The 25,544-nt window shown below is 36.4% G+C and overlaps 3 protein-coding genes across 3 annotated transcripts; 1 reads left to right on the top strand and 2 right to left on the bottom strand.

Annotated features, from left to right (window-relative positions):
• Positions 1–2,394: 2,394 nt before the first annotated feature.
• On the bottom strand, positions 2,395–3,100 carry LOC125189240 (stemmadenine O-acetyltransferase-like). Its single transcript, XM_048086536.1, has one exon. It carries the CDS (start codon positions 3,098–3,100, stop codon positions 2,405–2,407), a length of 696 nt encoding a protein of 231 aa, XP_047942493.1. The 3' UTR covers positions 2,395–2,404.
• Positions 3,101–5,636: 2,536 nt separating this feature from the next.
• Positions 5,637–17,434, bottom strand: LOC125188319 (pre-mRNA-splicing factor ATP-dependent RNA helicase DEAH1-like). Its single transcript, XM_048085100.1, has 27 exons — positions 17,303–17,434; positions 16,966–17,061; positions 16,705–16,835; positions 16,424–16,615; positions 16,257–16,328; positions 15,778–15,864; positions 14,980–15,013; positions 14,811–14,865; positions 14,278–14,337; positions 14,103–14,174; positions 13,290–13,353; positions 12,851–12,930; positions 12,655–12,722; positions 12,513–12,570; positions 12,245–12,302; positions 12,094–12,159; positions 10,944–11,012; positions 10,514–10,603; positions 9,619–9,705; positions 9,341–9,456; positions 9,200–9,266; positions 7,600–8,646; positions 7,274–7,336; positions 6,523–6,747; positions 6,199–6,261; positions 6,034–6,106; positions 5,637–5,927 (listed from the first exon to the last, which is right to left on the bottom strand). The coding sequence occupies exons 2-27, from the start codon at positions 17,054–17,056 to the stop codon at positions 5,878–5,880; spliced, it is 3,138 nt and encodes a 1,045-aa protein (XP_047941057.1). The 5' UTR covers positions 17,057–17,061; positions 17,303–17,434; the 3' UTR covers positions 5,637–5,877.
• A 5,525-nt stretch (positions 17,435–22,959) lies between these two features.
• On the top strand, positions 22,960–24,663 carry LOC125187806 (zinc finger protein ZAT4-like). The gene has a single exon (XM_048084449.1). The coding sequence runs from the start codon at positions 23,317–23,319 to the stop codon at positions 24,430–24,432; it is 1,116 nt and encodes a 371-aa protein (XP_047940406.1). The 5' UTR covers positions 22,960–23,316; the 3' UTR covers positions 24,433–24,663.
• The last annotated feature ends 881 nt before the right edge of the window (positions 24,664–25,544 follow it).

The raw sequence follows: 25,544 nt of genomic DNA, 5'->3' as shown, positions 1-25,544 counted from the left end.
GGTTTTCTTGGTGATTCTTTCCCGGATCGCAAAAGAGAGTCGAATCATCTAGGGTCCTTAGAATATAAAAGGGAGCTATGTTATGAATTGTCTATCAAGAAATAACATATTTTTCCAATTTTCTCGTCTTCTTTACTTTTATCGCAACCCTAATATTGGAGCTGATCTCGGGGAAAGCCCGGGACGTCCACCGTATCTTCTCGCCGTCGATCTCTCATCGACGTCGAAACGTTGTTAAGGGGGAAATCCCTTAACAACAATAACCAACATGCATAAACTAGATAACAGCATTTGTATTACCTTGTTTAGGTGTGCGAACGCCTTAAAAACATCAGATTGGTTCTGGCTAAGCCCCTGTAAGAGATAGAAAGGAGCTTTAGCCATGTTGCAGTTAAGCAGAATGTACAACCAGAGCACCGTTACTTATATCCTTGGATGGGAATACTTGTGCGAAACATTAAGCTATTGTACAATGGAACCAACTAAAAACTCATCTCACTTTATGTCCTAAAGAAAACAGAACTTTGATATTTCTTAGGTTCATCACAACTGTTGGCTTCGAATATGAGCTATAACTGAATATCACAAAATGCCGCAAGGCAGAAATCCAGAACTCAACTGAAATAACAATGCGTATTGATTTTTATTGCCTTCTCAATATAGTTGTATAGTACTACTACTGTTTTACCATTAGATAGTAAATATGACGTTTTTGTCTCTTCTTACTTATTCTGGTCTATCTTTTTTTTTTTTTTTGGGATGATGCTTTCTTAGCCTGATTGCTACTCATCTTATCAATCTCATGCCTACCATAACTATCAACAGTAAATCTCCTCATCAGAAAGTAGAAACTCCACAACTCCTAACGTGAATCTTATATATTGAAGACTCATGAATTTGCCCCGAACTTATTCTTGTAAATAAACCTAACAAATAAACAAGATAAACCAAGAAATGGAACAAGAAAAATGGATATTAGGATTGAGGATGGAGTAGTGTTATGATTTAGGTGAAGAACAAGAAAGAAATCCCAAAGGCACTTTCACATTCAAACACATAATGGCTCCACAAACTAGCAACTAAAGAACTAGCAAGCATACCTTTACAATCAACCTTAGCCCGGCAAAAGATCGAATGCAACCCGGAGGAATTTGATAAGTCTTCAAAAAATGAAGAAGGTGAGCTCTCAAATATGGAGAAGTTGTCTCTTACAAATATTCAAAAGCTGCTTGAAATGAACCCTAGCAAGAGTATTTATACTAGGAGTTAAAAAGAAGCAAAACAAAACAAGTCTTGGTCAAAAAGTTACATTTCGGACAAAACACCCCGACCGGGTGTTTTCGGGTTGGCAAAACACCCGCCCGCGTGTTTCTTTCTGCATTGCGCGACTTTCTTAAAACGATCATAACTCTCTCATCCGGGCTCCGATTGAGGCGTGTAAGGTACTCACGCGAAGCTCTTTTGACAATGAAGACAATGATGGTCTTAGAAGAGCATTTGGACACCATCTTGATAGGTATATTAATATTTGAAACGGACCCCAGCTCCGATGTGGTTCATTGGATGCCTTTGTTTGTTCTATTGGTTTGGCACTTCCGGATTCACATCAACTCCAAACCAGACTACACCATTGTATATTCTTAGAACTTTTGGGTGCCGTTGGTATCTTTTCGTCGACCATATAACAAGAACAAATGACAATACAGATCAATACCCGGCACCTTTATTGGTTTCATCCCCTCTTAATTACATGGGATACAAGTCTCTATGAGCTATGATGTAAGTCTTTGTGCAAGTCTTAAATAAATAAAATGCACCAATAATACCATAGCCGCCCCAAAATATGCCTCACATAAGTTTCCTGTCCAACGCCTATATATTTCTATTAGGGGTCAGTACTAATTTGTTATATACAAATGCCATATCCTGTTAATTTTTATATATGAGTTAACTTATAATTTATTTATATATTTAATTAAAATACTAGTGTTAGAATTAGATCGAGATGGAAATATACAATAACTAAACAATCATATACTACAATTGTGGGTAAAGGGTTAAATTACCCCCTTATTGTAGTTTTAGGTACAAATAAGACCTTCATTTATAAAATCAACATATATATGTATGCCCCTTACCTCACTATTAGTCTATTACCACTCTAACCTAGTTTTATTATGTATATGTATTTTAGCTTGAAGCATTGACAACAAGAAGTAGCGTACGTACTTTAATCACTTTACTTAAACTCATACTTTTATTTAGTTTAGAAAAAAACATACAAATTAAAACACTAATTATTACTAGTATTATAACTTAAACCGACTAATTATTGAATTTATAAGTATATATCACTTCTTGAATGTGTTTTATTGAACCACATCTAGATATCTAAATGGAGTAACTAATGAAGGAGGAGGGTGTCGCAATTGGCTTTGATGAAGCTGAAGAAGTGGTCATCACAAACATTGATCCATGCTTCGATACCACCATCCCCACTCGGAGTATCCATCAGAATCACTAGATTCATGTACGGCATCATCGCCGTGCAAACCCTACCCGGTTTCCCCCATCCGAAATCCACCTCGTAAAACGGAAACCTCAGCCAACTCGTAAACACACAGTTTTCCTTGGTAAAAACATCACCAATATTATTCAACACCTCCCGAGCAAACTCCTCGTCGCCAATGGCCTCCACATAATCTCCGTCCACTTCCCGTATCGCCGCCCTCAATCTCGACACGGCCATATCTCCATATCCATCTTTCTCTTCGTCCGCTGACACAACGGCCGCAGCAAACGTGAAGCAGTTCCCGAAGGCATGATCCGCCACGGGAGGCACCGCCCGCCGCCTCAAGCTCACCATATGCGCGGCGGGGAACGACGCCGTTTCACTTTCACCTGCGCATTGTTTATGCACCTCGATGAAGCTCCGCCACAGGAAAGCCGAGACAGCTTCCACTCTACTCGAATCCTTGACCTCGCTTCTAGAAGCTTCCAGTCTCCTGATCCTCTCCACCTTCTCCTTCTCGAAAACCAGCCTCCTCGTCACGAGTTTTTCCTCCTCCGTAATTCCTATACGGATTCCGGAAACGAGCATTTCCTTCGGAGGGAACCGGACCGCCAAATCTTAGGAGGGAGGGGTGATTCTAGAAGCTTCCCCACGGGAAACCGCCGCCCATGCATTCATGAACGTTGCAAAACATGATGTATCGCCGATTTTATGTGGAAAGCAGACGGCGACGGCGACTCCTCCGCAGTCGAAGTAGCTGGTTTTTACCGACAGGATGGGGTCATCGGTGGGGGAAGAGGAATTGTTGGAGCTCCTCAATTTTAGGGTTTTGTGTGAATTGGGAGAGGCGAGTGTGAATTAGGGCTTCTACAAACTCGGCTCCTGCGTCGTTGCAGTCGACGAATGAATTTTGTTTGATTCTTCCGGCTAAGGGGTAGAAGATGGCTAGGGCTTGGGATAACGATTGTTTGAGACGGTGCGAGATTTCATGGCGCTGAAGAGATTGATGGATCTGGTAGAAGAAGATAAGAGTGAGGTAAACTGGAGGTGAGGATTGATCGAGACATGACAGTTTGTGAGTTTTGGATGAGTTGAGGGTTGGAGACGATGGCTTCACAATATCACTTGCGATTATCTGCGCCATTTTTTTTTTGTTCTTGTTGTCTTCAAGCTATGCTCACCGTCTCTTTTCACCTTCTATTTATAGAAACAATTCCAATTATAAATTCAAAAACAAAATCTTATATCTAAAATTATTAGTACAAAATAATAAAATGGAAGCAAATAGATGAAAATGAGATATTTATTGGCGAACAAAGGGAATATAACCGATAGAAGTGCAACTCGTTGTTGGCTGAGGGAGTTGCTAGAAATGTACGCCAAGTTCTTTCAGCCGCCATTATCAATATCAACATATTCAATTCCACATCAAAAAAAGGTTTACCCGTTTAGGTATTAGGGTGTCCACTATAGGCGAGCCGCGGCCGGGCCACGGGAAAAATTCTATAAGTATACACATTTTTTTACCTCATTCCTACACAAATTCTATGAATATATCCTTTTTTAATTAAAATATACACAAAATGAAAAAAATAAATTATTTGGTGGCTTTGGCATGTCCACTATAGTGTAAAACATGGACGTTGGTGGCCCGGCCACGATTTTATGGCTTGGCCATGTTTTGTGGGCTTGGCCCGGCCAACTATAGTGGACACCCTTACTCCCTCCAGTCTCAGTAGAAGTCCCAGTTTGCCAATAGTCTGGTTCCCAATAGAAGTGTCATTTAACTTTTACTATTTTAGCATGTGTACCACACATCCACTAACTCACTCCACTCACATTTTAATATAAAATTAATATATAAAAGTAGGTCTTACATTCGACTAACTTATTTTACTACTTTTATTTACAAAATCAAACAATTTCGTGACGGTAAAAAATGGGACTTCATTGCAATCGATAAAACAGTTGAGAAATCAATAAATTATTTACAACCATTTATTACAATCGATAAAATAAAAGTAGATATATAATCACAAGTTAGTTATACTCATTTAAGGTGTGTATGAGATGATGCTCATTTAGGTATGTTAGTACGCACATACATAACTTTGCATTTGCATTGTGTACTAAAGTGCACTTTTGCAGTCTTGAATGTTTAATGAAGGGCATGCCTCACTAACTAGCTTATAATATAGCTGTATAAATGTTGCTAAAACAAAACTAGCTTATACGTCTGCGCCGTAAAAAATAAATATTGATTGGGCAAGGGTTGCTGAAAAAAACTAGATATGCTTAATTTTATCGATCACCTTCAACTTAATTATATGGCAGTTCAGTATAAGTTGACAGCTACATGTTTTTCATACATCTTTCTTTCTTAGAGTTAGGGGATAGGGGTGTTAAAAATTTATATATATATCCTCATTATTCAATCTTTAAAAGAGAGAGAAAAAAAAACTTCCTCTATCCATAAAAGATGTTTTAACTTTTTTTTAGTTTGTCCCATCAAATATTTATTTTTGAAAAAAAGTTCTCTCGCATTAATATAAAAGTTACTACATATTTTTTTTTTCTATTTAATACATAGAACAAAACCTCCTAAAATATTAGGGGTGGCCACTTGCAGCATCATGCCCACCATGTAAGAAACTGTGTTCACGAGGTTGGGGTGGAACTCTTCTTATTCGCTCATCAACCTTTGATACGTGATTCTGTTTCTAGTGTAGTTGGATAGCTGCCATACGATTGTGGAGTCGTATGATTTATGTCGGCGCCACGATTAATTGTTCATGACTAGTTTGTACTAATTGTTCATGGCTAGTTTGGCATATAAAAACAGGTTGTACTAATGTGTAAAACTCAGTTGGAGGTGTTATCATAATGATAGCACAAAAATGCAACCACCGACGCAGATGAGTTGGATCCCGTATGATACATATATTCAATCTTTACGCCCATATATAAATAGTAAGTATATAATTTAAGTCGCAAACTTAACTCAATAGACACAATCTATCAATTCTTTTGCTATTCAAATTTGCCCTAATATTCAAGGAATACAAAATTTCAAATTCCTATTGTTCAAGATTCGAGAAATATGTACTCAAAAGGAAGAACATTATGGATCCGAAAAACGATAGGTTAGTTTCTCAGCAATATGACAAACATGCCAATTTCTTACAACAAGTGAAAACTACATTACAAACACATCTAGTAAACATGTTAGAATCTAGTTAGACTAACACCTACATTTCTGTTAGTAATTGGTGTTCAAGATTCGAAATATAATCTGCTAGACAAAATTCAGAGCTTCTGTATTATAGCACATGAAATTTATATTTACACACATGGAGAGTCAAGGTTCAATCTTTCAATGCCCTACCCTCACCACGTGGCATTTTCTTCGCCGCAGCTGCAGGAAAAAAAAGGCAGGTAAGCAATGAACAAACATGTTCAAATGCACAGATTAGATGGATGCACAACCAGGAAATCATCACAAAATAGGCGAGAGATCATACCATCCTCCACGTCTTTCATTTGATAGAAGTGAGGAGCTATTTCCACCAGCCATTCTGGCTTTAGCTCGGTCACCTGCATGCAAACGTCATAAATTAGCTTCACAGCTGTATGCACGCACAACACAACACATAATGGATGAAATACAAGGTGAAATGTGATTATACCTGCCGCATATACTCCTTAGTTGTTAGAACCAATTCATGGTATACGACCCATCTTGGAAGCACCTAACAGGAACAACAGAAAATGATATGAGAATCAATATGGTAGATCTCTCATGGTAACTGCCAAACCAAAAACCAAAATGGCAATGAATGTCATGGATAGGATTGCAAGAGTATTATGGGTTGGAGTTTAAGGATGTGCACGTGCTTTCATGTGGCAGCATATGGTATAAAAATAACAGGGTACATAAGATTTAGATATTTTGTGATATTTGCAGTGGAAGATTATTCTTCTCAGCTATATATTGAAGGAGAAGTTTGTACCTGTGCTAAACCAGAGCTTGGGTGAATATGAACAGTCTGTGGATGCTTGACAGTTCTATAAGATCCATTCTTTTGTATTTTTGCTGAGTGTGGAAAAAACCCAGACGTTATAGCTTTCTTTATTGCATCGAAATCATTCATATTTGAAGATAACTCGATCTCAACCCTTTCCAGCAACCCCTCCAGCTGATCACGGATATCTCTAGCTCTCTTCATGCTCCTAACCTAGAATACAATAACAAATATTTATTAAACATTCAATACCAAAGATGATATGCAAGAGAGACTCGGGCTGTAATTATTTTAGCCCAATTGTTGATTCATTTCCCTTTTTTTTCAGGAGATGACCTTTAAGTAACCTCTTTGGAAAATAAACTAAACACTACACCATGATGAAACATACATTTAATGTCAAATTTGTATTTTACCGGATCCACCCATAGCACACCGCGTTTTTTTCTTTTTACTGTCCAACATTATTGATTATCAGTTTTTTACTTTTTGTTCGAGAATATTAATCATGGACTCAAAATCTCAAATTCATATCCTAGCAAAAAAATGCCATTTCAAAGTTCCATTTCACATATGCCTTCACCCAGAAAGGATATGCATATTAGTTACTAACAACAATATCAGATTGTGTCATTCCAACAACTTAAAAAATCATCAAGAGCAATTACTATCTAAATTAGTGCAACTAAATCGTCAAAAAGGTGCGGCATACATAAGGAAGTAAAATATTACAGCGTACCTGGATATAATTCTCATAGCACCACTGAGTCGAGAAATTGGTTTCCTTCCATGAGCTAAAAACCTGTAATGCATTATCAATTTTGAAGGATCTTAATATTGGGAAACAAATAACAGTGCAGAAGTAAGAAAAAGCCACTCCATTTATGTCTAAACCAAACTCGAACATAGTAAACAAACTCATGCTTTTTCATTAACTTAGACCACTTGCATAAGTGAGGAAATTAGTGAGAAAATTGTTAGGGGGGAAAGTTGCTACATAATGCATGCATTATGTAGCAACAAACGCATAAAAAAGTATGGAACAGTAAAATAAATGAGTCAAACCTTCAGCAATGCAATATGGTCTCCGACATTTCCCATGTGGAAGTTCAAGCGTGCATTGTCTGCATGAACTTGTTTGTCCTTAGGACGGTAAAAGATTGAGTTTCCAACAGATAACATAGCAGCAATAGATATGATCTCGTCAGAACAACTATATTTCTCGGAAGCAACAATCATCTTCGATAGCATGGGATCAAGTGGAAACTCAGACATCCTCCTGCCGATTTTTGTCAGCTCACCATGTTTGTTAAGTGCACTTAGAGCATAGAGTAATTCCAAGGCCTTCAGCAAAGCTTCAGATGGAGGAGGGTCCATGAAGTCAAAGTTGAGCAGGTCGTTGATGCCAAGGCTCTTGAGCATGAGTACCACATTGGCCAAGTTAGTCCTTTGTATTTCAGGAACGGTATTATCTTCCAGATCATGATAAAAGTTATATGCGGTATACAACCGAAAGCATTGTCCTGGACCTGTTCTCCCAGATCGACCAGCTCGCTGGTTAGCTGATGCTTTGGATATTGGGGTCACCAACAACGATTCCATACCAGTCCGAGGATTGTAAGACTTCATCTTAGAGAAACCTGGATCGATGACATATTTGATCCCATCTATCGTCAACGATGTCTCAGCAATATTGGTTGCCAGGACAACCTTACGTGCCCCTTCAGGTGTGGGTTCGAATATCTTAGCCTGCAGTTCTGTAGGCAAATTTGCATATATTGGACAAATGATTAGTTCTGCAATTTTTGTCCCCAATCCTCTAGTCCTATGCTTAAGAGTCTCTTCAGCAGTTTCAATCTCCTCCTGCCCTGTAAAGAAAACTAGAATATCGCCATCCCCTGGTGGTTGTGTCACATGAATTTGAAGAGCAGTAACAATGGCAGCATCCAAGTAGTCAGCTTCTGGGGCCTTAGTATAATGTATATCAACAGGGAATCTTCTTCCAGGTATTTTAAAAATTGGAGCAGAATCAAAATAATCACTGAACTTTTCAGCATCAAGTGTGGCACTTGATATAAGCAATTTGAGGTCAGGGCGAAAACGAGTGATATCCTGTCACAGAGAAATGGTTGAGACTTGAGAGAAATAAGGATACATGCTACAAATCAAGCAGTGGAAATGACTATACAATTCATGACATATTAGGATATAAATAAATCATTAAATCTACACATTTACATTTCAGCAATGTAACCCTGCAAAACCAGCGTGGATAACCATTTCTTACTGAGTTCAGATCAGCTGGGTTGTAGGTTCAATAATACTTTTTTCAGATTTACATTTCTAATGTATACTGAGCACCGAATCAACAACATTAACCTAGCATATTGTAACTCAGTTTAGAAGTCCTTCTAAGTACATTTATCATCTCCAATCTACTGCATTACAGTTATTGTTTCCTACAAGGAATTAATATTACGTTCTACAAGTAAGATTTGCTAAAGTGGGCGAAGGTAGACTAGTATGGCTCTCTACTTTCTCCTTTGATACCTATACTGATTCAGTAATGTAATACTACAATTTGTTTTATAAAAAATTTCTGGCAACTAATATCAATGCTGTTCTACATCAGACAACAAATACTCAGGAGCTATCCATATCGTACCTTAACTAAACCAAACAAAACGTCCGTTGAGAGAGTTCTTTCGTGAGCCTCATCCACCATAATTACACTGAAGATAAAATACAAAATTAGTCACAAGTCACAGTACATTGTCAAAATTTAACTATTGAATCTGTCGTGCACCTGTAACTTGCAAGGTCAGGTTCACCAAGGAATTCACGCAATAGCATTCCATCTGTCATGTATTTTAATACTGTCTTTTCCGATGTACAATCTTCAAATCGAATAGAATAGCCAACCTAAATGTTATAAATTCTTTTTAGTTAACTTCCCATGTCCTAACAGCTGATATTGAGTTGGAATAGAAATATTAAATTAGAAGGTAGAACAAAAGTTAAAATGTACAAAATTATCACAATACAATGATTACAAAATACCAGTAGTCATGTAAGAAGGCACACCTCATGTCCAAGTTTTACTCCCAATTCTTGAGAAACTCGGGCAGCAACACTCATAGCAGCAACACGCCGCGGCTGGGTACATCCAATCTGTTGAGAGATGTAGTCATTAGTCATTACAAGCTATCAGATCAATAAAAGTAAGTTTCGCTATTCTCAAGTGGCTACATTACGTATGTTACATCATCCATAAGTACGCAGAATGGGTTTAAGCACAGGATCCAATTTTGCCCATTGGCAAGTAAAGATGAGTTGGACTCTCTGTTCAATAAGTTCACAAAACTAATCTGTTGCCGCAAATATCTCTTATTTGCTGTTTCATGATATGCAAAAGAATACCAAAAGCAGTTTTGGGAAAACTACACAGAATAGTTATGATCATTAAACAGAAGTGTGAAAAGCTGAAAGTCCTACCATTTCATACAAACTAAAAGCAATTTTGAAAGATAAGCATGTTTCAGAGTACATGAAGTTTGTACTGATTGGCCATGTTCTATTCTTGTAGTAGTTACTTTACAAGCACATCCCTTAGCATATACTTTTAGACATGAGCCTAAATGTTGGGAAATCAAAATTAATGAAAAAAATTAATAGTCCCCTACAATTTCCTAAGTAAGATACTGAGCTATGCAGTCAAACATAAAATACCCAGCTGTACAATAATCATCAATTCAGAACTTGTAAAATAGTCAAACTGCATGTGTAACAATGTGTATCTCACAGTTGATGAGTTGATCATTGCATATGCCTAGTTATTTTTCTAAATTATCACAGTTGATCATTAGCCATTGCATATGCCTAGCTATTCTTATAAATTCCATCAACACTGCATTTTGCTGATTGTCATTCTTAAACAATATATTAAATCGTAGAATGGGATTGGATAAAACCCTAGTACCTTTCCCCGCTCAGAGTATCCTGCTTCATGAAGGTATTGTGGTATCTGTGTAGTTTTTCCAGAACCTGTCTCTCCAACAATAACGATAACCTACAATAGAAATAATAAATTAATATTGCACCATCTGTAGTGTGGATCATTTCAAATATTGAACACTTCATATTATGTGGATCTCGTCAATAAATAATTTATTTATCAATGTTAGCATGAGAAACTACAACATATATGCTGGACCTTTCCAATGTTATAAAAAATGTAAAAGGAAACAGAAAAATCTAGGTTATGGATGAATCAGAAAGGAAGCCAACCCCTAATCTAAAGCTACTAAACCAGAAAAAAGCCAAATGATCATAAAATCAACTGAATTAATCTTCTTTCCCCATAAATGTTGTTCTTAAACTCCAACAGAAGTGAACGAGAAAAATCAAACCTGGTGATCATTCACGGCTTGGAGCAGCTGTTCCCTATAAGGATAGATTGGAAGTGTCTTCCTATCATTCTGATAATTGAAGAGCCAAAGAAAGGTTAATAATGTCATATGTGATAATATAATCGGTAATATCATACTACTCTACATCTTCTTGTCTTGGAAGAGATTTCTTTTTAAGTCGAAACATTACACACCTTTTTGCAATCACCCACCTTTTAAACAATAGAACTCACTTAAAAGCACAAAACACGCTTTCGAAAATATCATTTATAAAGGAATCCCCCAGCGTAAAGCAACTTTATGATAAAAACAAAGGAAAGGTCAGTTCCACGATCATGGAATTTGTATCTTCCATCTCTGAATCTGAGGAATAACCAGGAAACTGATGAAGTTTCATCAGCCAAGTTTCATTTTTTAGTCTTCTTCTATGGGGCCGTTTGATTGGCATTTTACTTGTGACTAAAGGCCATGTCTAATCTTATCTCTTGTTCGCTTACCTTTGTCACAAAAGCTCGGACCATGACAAACTGACAATGTATCTTGGCACATATCTACAATGCCAATATTACATTGTATCTCATGATTATCCATCTCAACTTCACTCCTATGACTAATTTAATCATAGATAAACCCCATTTTGACTTATCTCATATTGTATCTCACTATTATCTTGTCTAATGAACCGAAAAGCCACTAATATGGACTCAATGTCCCACATCGGTTGTGAAAACAATTAGCGTGGGGTATATAGACTAAATTGACTCTCTCTCCTAACAGAGTAACGGACTAGTCTTTTGGGCTGAGTTTTCCTGTTTGGTCTGTACAAGCCACCAATGCACATAAGGTACATTCCATATTCAGTTGGCATATGCTCGTTTTTAGTAATTCAACATGTAGACTAAATTAAAAGTTCACTGTTGTTGGAATATGAAAGAAGACTGGTATTGGCAAATTCAAATATAGACTATAGAGGAGACAATAAGGTCTGAACAGATATTTTTAGCCAATATTCAATCAACCAGAACACTGATGTCTACCGCTGAACACCAAAATATTTGAGCAAAATATTTTTCATAAACATGTTTAGTCCTGTGTGTCATCATGGAACAAGAATCACTATTCACTGAGAAAGAGGCTTGAAAATACACACCTGGAGTTTTTCCAAGGCTGTTTTGGCAGCAGATGCCTCTGGTGATTGCACTGCGTCTTGCTCAACCTGCATAGCAAGTGGTATCAAGACTCATCGAAACAAACATGTATAAATCTTCTTATTACACTATGCAAATGCTAGATATACGTACATTGACACCCTCCATGACTGTTGCCTTTATAAACTCTATTTGGTCTTCAAACACAAACCTACAAAAGTAAATAAATAAAGAAGAAACAAAAGCATTTAGGCACCAAAAAATTTCTCAACACATTTAGTCATACACAAAGCAAAAGCAGATAGGCAATACGGTATAATGTCATCAGGAGTGCAGGTCATTTTTACTTTAGAAAGGGGTGGACCGTGGACGGGTGTGAGTTAGTGTGTAAGGAAGCAAATATAAGAATAACAGAACTCACTCATAATCATCATCCTTTTTCTTTTTATTCTTGGATCCAAATTGAAGAGTTGCTTTGCCTGGAATATAACAACCATATAATTTGTGATGGAAGACTACAGATTAACAACTTAATATTAATTGCTGAACAGCTCAAGAATTACCAATCTGATGCTCCTCCCACGCTTCTTGTTCCGCAAATGGATTCATCTTCTCTTCTGCAGCAGGATCCCTGTGAGCGGCAAAGGGCTAGTAAATCTCAGTTTTACTGAGTATCTTGAAATTTTATGAAATGCACATCTATCCTGAATTGTGGCACTAATTGAATGTGTATCTAGTTTACTTGATAATGAAAAGAACCTGTAACGCTGCAATGCCACAGCAAATCTTTTTTCCTGATTCACACCACCATCTTCATCATATGCATCAGGCATCTTATACTGCATTTGACAGGTTTAAAGAAGAAGAAGATATCAGTAGTAGTAGACAATCAAGATACATGAAGAAGATGAGTCATTAAGACTAAACCACAAGTCCGCAAAAAAACTGCTCTCATGATGGCATGCTTGCTGAAAGTAATGCCTACTACTGTCCTGTACCAAAACCTTTACACACAAATCGAATACTGGAATATCAAAGGGCATAGTACACATGTAGATATCACTATCCACAACTGTGCATAACATATGTTTTCTAAGCAAGCAACAGCAGAGGCTAGCGCTGAGCCTGTTGACAAACACACAACTGAAGTGCAGAACAAGGAACACCTAAACCATATACTTTGTAAAAGGGTGATCACCTCATTTGCAAAATCAGACTCTTCCGTCCTCTGTTTGACGAGCTCATATATTTGTTTCTTGTATCTGCCAGAAAAAGTTTTCCAATATCAATTCAGATTCCTGACAACTGAAGTATTCCTAATATTGAACATGAACAAATGCACCCAAGTGAAATACCACATTGTTTATAAAACACACAGTTGCATGCATCATCAGATTAATTAAGATACATATCAAAAGATAATTTGCACCAAGCAGCACTCACATTCAACAGAAAAAACTTGATAAGTTTCTGTCGCGGTCTAAGCATGACAAATTCTAGAGGCTAAACCATGATATTAGGCTCAAGATAGTTTTTGAAAACCCAGGCAACCATCTTGCACTAATATCAAACAAACAGGTTAGCTGAAACTTGAAAGAGTTCAGAGTAAAAACAATATGCTGAAAGCATAACCGGCCAAGTTAACGAAAATTAAATCCAAATCATTAGTAAAAATGTTTTAAGCTGCCTTCCTGAAGTTCTTCAGCAATGTGAAGTTTGAGCACCAGTTTATGAGTTTGTGACCACAACAAAAATAAAAAAATAAAAAAAAAAGGTATATTGTTTGATCAAGTTCAGGATTTACCAGATACAGTGGTAAATTTGGTGTAAATTCAATATGAGATTTTGTAACTAAATCAACTAAGAAGATGGAGTATGGACTATGAAGCTATTGAATTATTTAGTAAAAATAATGTGCAACAAATATTGCTGGTGAAACATCAAAGTAATTAATTTTAGGTGACTGAAGCTTAATCTTATTATAAGCATGATGCAAGGAAATATACTTCACCTTAGCTCCTGGTACTCCACTTCAGTCAGCTTGACACCTTCAAATAAGTATTGTTCATCTTCTATATCGTCTCTGGATTACCCAAATAGACAAGGCACATAGCAAATCAGTAAAACAATGAGTATATGACTTCTATTTCAGCCTTAATGGGAAACAATTATTCCAACTTCATTACCTTAGCTCTTCTAATTTCTTTTGCTCCCTTTTCTTCAAATATTCTTGCCTTGACACTTTCCTGGTACAGATGAGAAGCCAGTATATCCGAATATAAGTGAACCAGTCAACATGTAAAAAATTGGTATTCCGACAGAGCCAATGCACCACAAGAACTTTAACTGATAAGAAATACTGTAACTTCATGGGTAGGACACCCTTTGCCCCCCCCAAAAAAATGCTGCAATAATAATAATATCAGGAACCAACACTACTTGTGATATTCAAATCATACAATCATTCATCCTACTACATTACAACTATCTACTCACAAGGCTCAAGAAGCCCAATAAGCAACCTAAATAGCAAATACTATTCCAAGGAACCAAACCCATGCCTTAACCTGGTGAAAATAACCTTCAAAACCATCATATTTTATCAATCAAAAAATTCAACACCCCGCCAATAAGTGAAAAGGCTACATTACACATACACTGTTGAGTTACCTTACCTCTATGCAATGATATTGATACAAGAATGAAATGAATAAATTACCTTAATGTCTGAATGCCATCATTCTCCAAAGCGTCAGATCTCCGAATTGCCTCTTCTGTTAGGAAATGCACCATATGAAATTTTGAACGTATGTAATCTAGTATGTGCCACAAAAAATCTACAGAACTAATAAAACTTCCACTTCATATTGGTAAACTAGATCACTTACCTTCTTCCTTTTTGGATAACTTTTGATCAGTGATCTGTCCAAATATGGAATCAAAGATAAATCAGATGAACAGATTAGAGAATTATCACAGATTCACAGACCCAATAACTTACCAAGAAGGCCAAAAAAATTTGCAACTTATATGGTTTACCAAAGAGAAAACAGAAGGCAACAGTGTAGATTTGTCATGAATATTTTCAGGAAGATGGAAACATTAAGAACTATATGAATACATGCTGAAAATAAAAATGTATGGCTTCTCTTTGTTCATTTCACTTGACAAAAGGAAACCACAGCCACTGCATGAAAGTACATTCAAGATAACTCGACCCCTGTGCAATAGTCCACACACCATTCAGGATAAGCAACCGTACTACACAAACATTGTACGATGGGCTTGGATCTAGTGGTGCAGATGTTGGGATTTGAACCTGAGGCATCCGGCTCAAGCACTCAACACTGATTCACCCACATTAGGGGCAAAAGAAAGTTAGGCTCCGTAGCCTAAATGTTCCACTACCAAGGTTTTAGCTCTATATAAGAAAAACCAAATAATTAAATTCAAGATTTTACACCTATTCTATTTCAATGACACATGCTAGAAACACTAGCACCATTATTGTATACATTGTTATAACATACGAACAATTATTTTAAAATGTGAAGCCATTGAATGGGTGCCTACGGTACTTGAAATATGAGTTCAGTATAAGATAACTGCCAGATTAATTTTGTTAAGTATTGGGCAAAAATAAAGATCACAATTCAACCAAAAAGAGCTAATTCATCTATATTTACCTTCCTGGTACCCGCCGCATCTCGTTCTCTAATATGACGTTCCAACTCCTCTCTTTCTCTCTGGTCCCGCAGCCTTTCTTCTTCTGACTGTAACCATGAAACATCAAGTAATATTAGATAACAGTGAAGTTTAAGGAGACAGCAAAGGTATAAAGAGAACAACAACATAAAGGATGGAGGATTCCAACAGAGGACTACAACATACAAAATGAAGCATAACACAGGATGGAGGTTTACAGTGAGTATTGACAAGACCAGGGGCCCACCTACATCTTTCAATCCGGACACCAACTTGATAATAACTTACAATTAACTTTAGAATGATTCTATCAGTTTTGTACTTATGCATGCATATACATCTTTGATATGCAGATGGAATAAGCTTACATCACAAGGAATCTCAAAACTCAATGCCTTTACCCAAGGCGTTGGAAAGAACAGCTTTCAAACTGAAAGAGCACAAATAGATATAATAGTACCTCGGAACCATCATCTTCATCAGGGGCAGTTCGACGCTTCACTTGTCTTTCTTTGCCCCCATGGTTTACTACCTATACCAAATTCAGCAGCAACAACAGATGATCTTACCATTACAAGAACTGACAGTGTATCTTAGCTGCTTAGCATAAGCAATAATAGAAAGTACCTCATCATCATCATCATCTAAGTCATCCTGAGGTTTGCTTCTTTTCCTGAACTTCTTTTTTTTACTTTCCTCGTTTTTGGGTGGTGGAGAAACACGAACTGTGTCATCATCATCATCGTCATCCTCCAAAAGTGTGTAGGTTTTTTGTTTCCGTGCAAGCATTGCTGCCTCCCTTTCTTTCTGTTGATATTGCTGATATAAAAGATAAAAGTGGCAAAATATTGTTATTATGAAGAGTCTGAAATAAACACTTAAAATGTAAGAAAACTGGCAACACTTACATTTGGCCCTGAACTCTTGTGCTCCACCCTGGCAAAAATTTCTTTGGCAAACCCGGCAGTTTCAGCAGAGGAAGGGATTCCCAAGCCGACCAGTTGATTTACAATCTCAGTGGGAGATGAAGCTTTCTTAGCTGCACCAATGCAGAACAAAGCCAGACTTTAATGTCAAAAGGAAAACTCACTATCCAGTTGATATAGCTTGAAGTTTCTTCGCATTAGGAAAACCGAAAGATTTGCGTGCTTCATTAAAGACCAACTTACACAAAGTTATCACATATTGGACAACAGTAGGCTGGGAATATCCCAGAAGGGACATCAATTTGTCCGAGACCCATGTCTTCAACTCACTCATTTGAACTGCATTGACAAAAAAAGAGAAAGCAATATAATTATATAAGGCTGTTCCATGAAGTTCGAATAATTGGTAAACATTGATCATGTTGAAATTCCTCAATGAAATAAAATGTGTAACTTAAACACTCATAAACTTCCAAACAAATCCAAGTTAAATCATGAGATTGATTACACTTTTAGTCCATCCACGCCAAGCCCTAGACATCCAAACTTGCACTGCACATTAGGATTTGAGGAAACTTACCTAATCCCAAATTGGGGGCGTTCAATTAGGCAGCGACTACAATTCGACAGCCAACGGGGACAGCGACAGAGGGGGAGGGGCGGCGACGGCAGGGGAGGGGCGGCGACGGTGACGGTGGCCGGTGGGGGAGGGACGGAGGTGTTTTTAGTTGAGCTTAAATTTTTGGGGCGCACCCGCCTGCTTTCAGTGCATAAATTCTTCTTATGATTGGGCTTAAAATAAGAAATTGCCATCATAATATGTGTCAAGCCCAATTGAGCAAAATATGGGCTCAAACTTCATTTATTGTAACTTTTACACTACAACTACTAATTTTTAATTAAAAGAATAATACTCTATTCGTCTGATAATAGGAGTCACATTTGGTGTTGACATAGTTTTAAGAAAGGTAAAAAATAATGGGTTGAAAAAGTTGATAGAATATGTAGTCCACTTTTTTATATTAATTTTATAATAGAATATGAGTGAAGTGACTTAGTGGAATGTGCAACCTACCATTTAGGGTTAAAAGTGAAATGCGACTCTTGTTGTGAGACGTATGGAAATGACAAAATATGACTTATTGTGGAATGGAGAGAGTAACTTTTATTTATGAAAATAATAATTTTTTAATCACAAAAATTGTAACATATTGAGCAAGAATAATAATTTTTGTTAGCATTTGATAAGAGCATCTCCAATGCCGGCTAGCGATTCGCGTCGCTAGCCGGTCGACTAGCCGAACCATTGGAGCAAACCAGCGGGAAATCGGCCAAAATTTCGGCGTGGGCTAGTCGATGGCGTGGCGCCTGGCCAATGCGGCTGGCCGCCATTGTGGCGTGCTTGGATCGGCCGCGCCGTATTTTCGATTTTTTTTTTTAAAACCTATATAAACGCGATTTTAGTTTCATTTTCATTTGCACCACTTGTTTTAATGAGTTTTCTCTCTCTCTACATTTACGTATAAGAGCATCATCGTAAATTTAATTCCGTAATTTAATCGTTATTTTAATTCCATAAATGTAGTATTTTTTGAATTATTTTTATTGCGGCTGGCCTATGGCTGGCCTAAATTTGATGTGGCAGGTGGATTTTTAGTGTTGCTGATATGGCAGGGAGAGAGAGTGGCTGGCCTATGGCTGACCTGTTTGCATTGGAGATGCTCTAATCTCCTGCAGCTCTATTTGTGTGTGTACATGTGACATGTCAGTGATTATATATGATCCATTTATGATATAACTTATTCTAAACTAATCTCCTGCAGCTCTATTTGTGTGTGTACATGTGACATGTCAGTGATTATATATGATCCATTTATGATATAACTTATTCTAAACTTAAGAACCATTCCATTCCAATCCCAGGGGAAATGACAAATTTCTTTAACTTAAGGTATATTACTTTTTTTTCTAAACTATTGTAGTATAATCAGATTTTTATCGACTATAATTAAATTAAACTTGATAATTAAATATATTGAAATTAATATTTTGATATTATACCACCACCTAGTAAGAAGATCACAATATATTGTCATAGTGTGTGATGCAAATGCAGCCTGCTAAATTATTTTAACCCAGTTGACTTTTTTTAAAATAATTTATATTCAAATGGATTTAATTAAAGAAGCTTTTAATTCAGGAAATGGTCAGCAATGAACTTGCAACATGCCTGCCTGGAACAGGCAAAACGAATTCCTAGATGATTAACTCTTCAGTTGCTAAATACTTATGTCAAAGCAGATCAAGTTGGATAAATATATTTATATTTAAATATTTTTATATAATATATGAAGATTTTTATGTATGGACCAGTGTATATTTATTTAATTAAGTGGCTTTTGCTGATACAAGTGTTCTCGAAGTGGTGCTACAGCTTTTCAGTTTGCTGAAAATGAGAGCATGTTTAGTGTTTACACATCTTGCTTTGACTTGGGATTAAAGATATTGTTTAGTGTGATCATCTTTTGCAGTTCTCACTTTATTTCATGCCTTTCATCATTAGCAAGTAATGATGCTCCAGATGCAAATTAAGTCTCATCTTTAAAATTTATTAATAACATCTCTACCTTTTTATTGCAAATTAGTTAGATCCATTTGACATAAAAATGTTAATCAGAAAATTGCAAATTTATTAGTAACATCTAAATACTATAGTCGATATTAAATATTTAGCACACGCCAGAGGAATTTTAAGATATCAATTTCAATTCAGTATAAAGTAGTAGCAGAAGAGATGAGTTAATTATAAGTTGAAAGGTTTCAACATTTATAAAACAAAGTCCAAAAAATAGAATTTAAATAAGTAAAATTCTCTTAACTCTATTTGGCATTTTCTTAACTTGTTCATGTCCTTATGCTCAAACGCACACACTTTCTATGTACACAAAAATACATGACATATGATACTGACTTTATTTTAAAGGTGGGCCCACTGATGCAATCTACTAAGTGATTAATGGAACATGCTTCTCTAATAACAAGGTAATGAAAGTGCAAGTCCACTAAAGCTTGGTCCCAATAAATAATCTTACGCAAAATTTAGGCACCATCTTATTTTATTTGTAGACATAAAATATAACTAACAATAACTTAATTATATTTAGCATAAACTACTATAATTGTAGGTTTGTTGGAGTTAGGGGTTAGGTCTTGGATGGTGTTGAATAGTGAGAAGAAATTGACCAATAAATGACTAAGAATGGCATCTTATCTTTTCTACTTAATAATGTCACTCACAAGGCGTGGGAGAAGACAAGGTGAGTGAGTGGCCAACCTTTATCTGGCATTCTTGTCAATTTCACCTTAAAAATGCATCTACCCTTTGCTCACAAGTGAAGTCACTTTGCCCATACAAAGTTTCATCCTGTCTTGGATATCTTGTTAGTTACTATTAGATCCTAGCAAATTAATATTAGTGTTACAGTCTTTAATTAGTTACCCAAACAATATCAACGCTTTTATGTGCTACAAAATGTCAAGTCTTAAAATCGGGACCAATAAAATAGCATTACAAAATATTTTAAAATAGAAACAATAACAATAAAAAAAGTAATGAAATCAACCTATTTTATAGAAAAAACAGAGGCTCTATCTAAAAGTTTTTATTTATGAAATAAAAGTGTTGCTACACCATCCGGTAGAACAATGCGTAAGTTGTATAAGTAGACGAACGTTACCGGTAAAATTTAAAGATATTTTTAATAGCAATAAATATAAAAGTTTTGCAATACTAACTTTCAAGTCTTAAAGTGATGTAATACAACCTGCTAAGTCTTAAAATCGATTAACCTTTAAATTTTGCACAATATACAATGGGTTCTTATTCATGGGCGGATCTAGCATTAAGCTAGGAGGGGCATTTGTTCCCGCCCATATTTCCTTCTGTATATATGTATGTATAATTTGCTATAAAGATTTATTTGAATTTTTCATTAAATGTCCATCCTTCAATTCTTAAAATTTCTTTAAGCATATTTTTACCCTCCTTGTATGAATTTCTAGCTCCGCCCTTGTTCTTAATCATGGCGAAAAATGTCGTACATTGTGAACCATAAGTGTTATACTTGTGGTTTAAAGAGGTGAGGTCATTAATAATTATTTTTCACTATATAGCTAGGTGTTAGGTGTACTAATTGTATAGTTGATAATGCATGCTCAAGTATGAAGTTGAGTTGTGGGGGCTTATCTCTCAAGATAATTAGTGGTTCAAATTAATAATGCTTTGGATTAACACTTAGGTCTAAGTTCAAGGGAATAGTATAGTTATGTTGAAGAGATGTCTACTTTTGGCCATCCTATTTACCTCAACAAAATGACAGTTTTTCCCTTGATAATGATACCTAATTTTATTCACACACACATTACATTTTAATGCAGCCCAATTTGTGGTCCTTCAAAGTGGGTGAAAGGTGGTATTAATTAAACACAATGTATGTTAATAATTCCAAAAGGCCAACACTTTATGCACCTTTAGCCATGGCTTCACCAATAGGACTATGAATATGCAATAATAGCAATGCACTTGCTTCTACAACTATCACACACATAATAAGCAAAACAGCACTTTATATTGTTTTGCATAGCTATCTTAGTCATCTTCTCACCATAACATCATCTATAATTATGCTACTCCACTAATCAAGCAAAAAAAAATACTCCTTTTGTCCCGCTTTAGCAGTCTCATTGACTTTTCTGCCCTCTTTTTGTAAAAATGATAAAAAAAATAGTTAAAGTGGAGAAATGGTAAAGTAAAAGAGACAATAATCTAGATAAGACTCTTCTCTATATTATTCTTTCTCTTAATTTACTATTTCTCCTCTTTAACTATTTTTTATCATTTTCACAAAAAGATGGCAGAAAAGTCAATGAGACTGCTAAAACGGGCAAGCTCTTTTTTTCACTGAACTAACCACTTCCCTCCTACTAAAATCAAGTATCACTGCACAAACAAATATCTTGCACTAGCTAGTTCTTTCTTGCATCTCAAGATTGTTTGGGCCATGAAAAAAAGATGAATATGACACACCCCCACATGGTAATTTCTCTTTTACAAGAAAAAATAATTAAAATTTCCCAAACCACATCTCAAATGAATTGCCCCCTTAATTAAGGACGTGCTAACCGATCCCCTGATTAAAAATCAGTATAAAAGAGAAGAAGATTACAAGAAGATGGCAACATTTGATGAACTTATATACAGCTAAATCACACAATGAATGCCGGCTAATAGTGGGACACTAAGAGAGAGAAAGAGGCCGGCTTGCGTGTGAGCAAAGGCCTGCAGTTTCAATACACTTGAACTTTTGCTAAGAAATGAGCTTGTGACAAAGTTGTTGAACTATAAACGTTGTCAACATTAACATGCTTACTACTAGCTTTTTCCAACTAAATTATGCTCTACTTTGTTTCTTTATCGACCATCCTGGATAATTTTACATAATTTATTTTTCAACAACACTACTTTATACTCTTTTCATTCACAAACAAGCCCTAATGAGTGTGACAAATATATTAATATCTTATCTTAAAGCTAATACTATAGTCATGATTAAAAATGTAGAAAGTGGTTGATCATGTATGGTTAAACTCACTTAATCCCAAATTCGTAACTAGTATACAATGCTTTATTTGTTTACAAATATTTGTTAGTATAAAGGAATTTTAAGCGCACTATATGTGTAAATAACCAAAACAAGTATTAATTACATAAAAAAAAAATCAATTATTCACCCCATAAATCGGAAAGACAGGAATATTAGTGAACTAACACATACACAAGTGGGCAAGAGAGAAAATTAAAGTCATAATGTGTGTATGTTATAAAAATAGGTGAGTAGAGTTGCTGAAGCAAAGAGCAGTTGACAACTTAAGAAGAGGGGCCCACCCCCATATACTGTGGATCCTTGATTTGATTACATTTAAACAAAAATAAAAGTAAAGCCAAAAGAATAACTGCCAAAAACAAGGAGTGGAATTCCATCTTTCAGTTGGCATTGTGGGCATCCTTAATATCAAGACAAAGAAAAGAATAGTTTTTTTTTTGGTAGTAACTTATTTAGTTCTAATCCTTTCTTACAACCGTTGGATTGTTTTCTCCGCGACGGTCGGATTAGGGTGGTGCAAGATTCTCAGTTGGAGTACATGTGCTGCTATCTTTCCTTTGCTTTTTATGACCTCTTTTTCATCTTTGCTTTCTTTGCATGGATTTCTCCTCCCAAACATAGTATAAGTCACATACAAGAGTTGGTTTTTTTCTATTCTCTCTTTTATTTTATAGTAGTATTTCAATTTCTTCCTTGATGTTCATGGCCATCATTTGCAACAAAGTTTCTTGCTATTTGATTCTTTCTTCAAGTTTCAACTACCCTACAGCTGCTACCACTTCTAGTAAGTGCAACAAGAAAGATAGATAGTTAGAGATATCAAGAGAGAGAAAGAGCAACAGAAATATAGACTCTCTCCTCTCCTTAGTTCCTAGCTAACTCATCAGATCTCCAAGATCAAAACAATCTCCTTCAGCCTTTTAATTTCACCATGGAGAAAGAGCACACCTGCAAGTTTTGCAGCAAGAGCTTCCCATGTGGGAGATCACTTGGAGGCCACATGAGGTCCCATCTGATCAACAACACTCCTCCACAAGGCCATCATCCCGAGATGCGGCCTCTGAAGAAGAAACTCCCACCTCTCACCATGGCTTGCAAGGAATGTGGCAAGACCTTCCCATCATGGAAGGCCTTGTTTGGCCACATGAAATGCCACTCTCCGAACAACGGAGGAGTTCTTGTCATGGACAGCCAATCCGACAACGAGGCAGGGACCACGCCCCCGTGCAAGAGGAAGAGATCGGACAGGACCATCACTACAAGGTACAACAACAACAACAACACATCCATCACAAATTCTTCCTCTTCCCTCACCATAGCAACAACAACAACTGAGATCAACGATGACGACGACGATGATGATCAACACAACGAGCAAGAGGAGGTGGCCTTGAGCTTGATCATCCTCTCAAGGGACAAGAGCTACTGGGGAGACATTGAAGGCAAGAATTCAAAACTCGACCCGAAAAGTATTGGTGTAGAAAGCTTGCAGAAGCTCAAGCCTCCGAGAGTCGAGACCAAGACAAGAAAACTCGAATCACTAAACAACGAAACTGAGGTTGGATATGATGAGTTTGAAGTGAACTCTCCCAAGAAGTTGATCAAGAGAAGGCATCATGATCAGTTTGGGAGAGAGAGAGAGGCATCAAGAGAGGGAAACAGCAACAGCAAGTTTAGATGCTCAATCTGCAAGAAGGATTTTCGATCATACCAAGCATTAGGCGGTCACAGAGCGAGTCACAAGAAGTTCAAAGGCTGCTGCGCTCCGAGAAGCAGCCTAGAAACAGAGGATTCACATAGCCAGAAAAGCAAAGAGCACGAGTGCCCGGTTTGCTTCAAGGTTTTCCCATCGGGCCAAGCTCTAGGCGGCCACAAGAGGTCCCACTTGATCGCGGATCAAGCCAAGGCGTCTCCCCCTCATCAGACGGCCGACAGAGCCTTTCTTGATCTCAACTTGCCTGCTCCTACTGAGGAGGAGGAATGTGGTGAGTTCGAGCCGTGGTGGATTGGGGGCGCCGCACGCATCGGCCTACTCTCCACTTCATGATCGTGGAATTCACTCACACAACTCACAAATGTACAAATTCTTAATTCTTTACATAATTTTGATTTTTTTAAAAATCTATTCTATTGATTAGGCCAGTGGAGTAAAACAAATTTTACATTGCAGTTTTCCTATGGAATTCTTGTTGACATGTTGTTGTCACAGTTTTAACATGTATGGAATATGTTACATTTGGTCATTTTCTGCAATTCTATTTGTGTTTGGACATACATACATGCCTGTGTAATTTTATGAGTCATTTGGTTCTAACTGAATCTAAGTTTAGGATTAGCATACATCTCATGAACTCAATTAAGAATTTAAAGAATTAGTTTTTGAATTGTTAATTTTGGTGTAGCTTAGGTATGAAGAGAAAAGGAGTGAAAAAATAGGTTGTGCTATTGAAGAGAAGTGGTTGCTTAGCCACCTACCTTGTAACATGACTAACCACCACATTTCACTTTCATTCATAATCAGTCCCTATTAATAGATACATCGCAAATTTATGTAATTAAGTTTATATACACTTCATTGACTATGGATAAAAATGTACGTTAAGAACATTTCAAAGTATAAATTCATGAATAAGTTAGGCAGACTTAATCCACATTTAATTTGACTGAAATTGAACAGGTGTATGTATTCACATCACATTCACCCACAATTCAATGCTCTTAACAAAACAATAAACATAGAATATAAAGAGGAATTAATTACTTAATCCACTAATCTTTGTACAAGTTATAATAAACCAAATTATAATCAAAAGGTTTGATCACATATATAGCGACTTGTCCGCGGTGGAGGCTCAAGACTAACACGTTAATTTTGGATGTGGATACATGGCTTTTGATAAAGTCAATAAGTAACGAAATACTCGTGATAAAAAAAAATGATTTCTTATCGGTATTTTTTTGGATTTGATTCTCATTTCTCACTGATAAACTGGTACAATTTTCACCTTTTTATAAAATTATGATTCATTAGAATTTTAGGGAAACGTTCTTTTATGTTCTACAAGTGGGTTTATAATTAAATAACTCAAAACGATTTAAAAATATAATCATAACTAGAAAATTATTTTAAAATATCATCCATGGACGTGGCTGGTGATT

The sequence above is a fragment of the Salvia hispanica genome, chromosome 5, assembly GCF_023119035.1.
Source record: "Salvia hispanica cultivar TCC Black 2014 chromosome 5, UniMelb_Shisp_WGS_1.0, whole genome shotgun sequence".
Classification (NCBI taxonomy): domain Eukaryota; kingdom Viridiplantae; phylum Streptophyta; class Magnoliopsida; order Lamiales; family Lamiaceae; genus Salvia; species Salvia hispanica.
The sequence above is the reverse complement of the archived record's forward strand: the minus strand, read 5'-3'. Positions and strand labels throughout refer to the sequence as shown.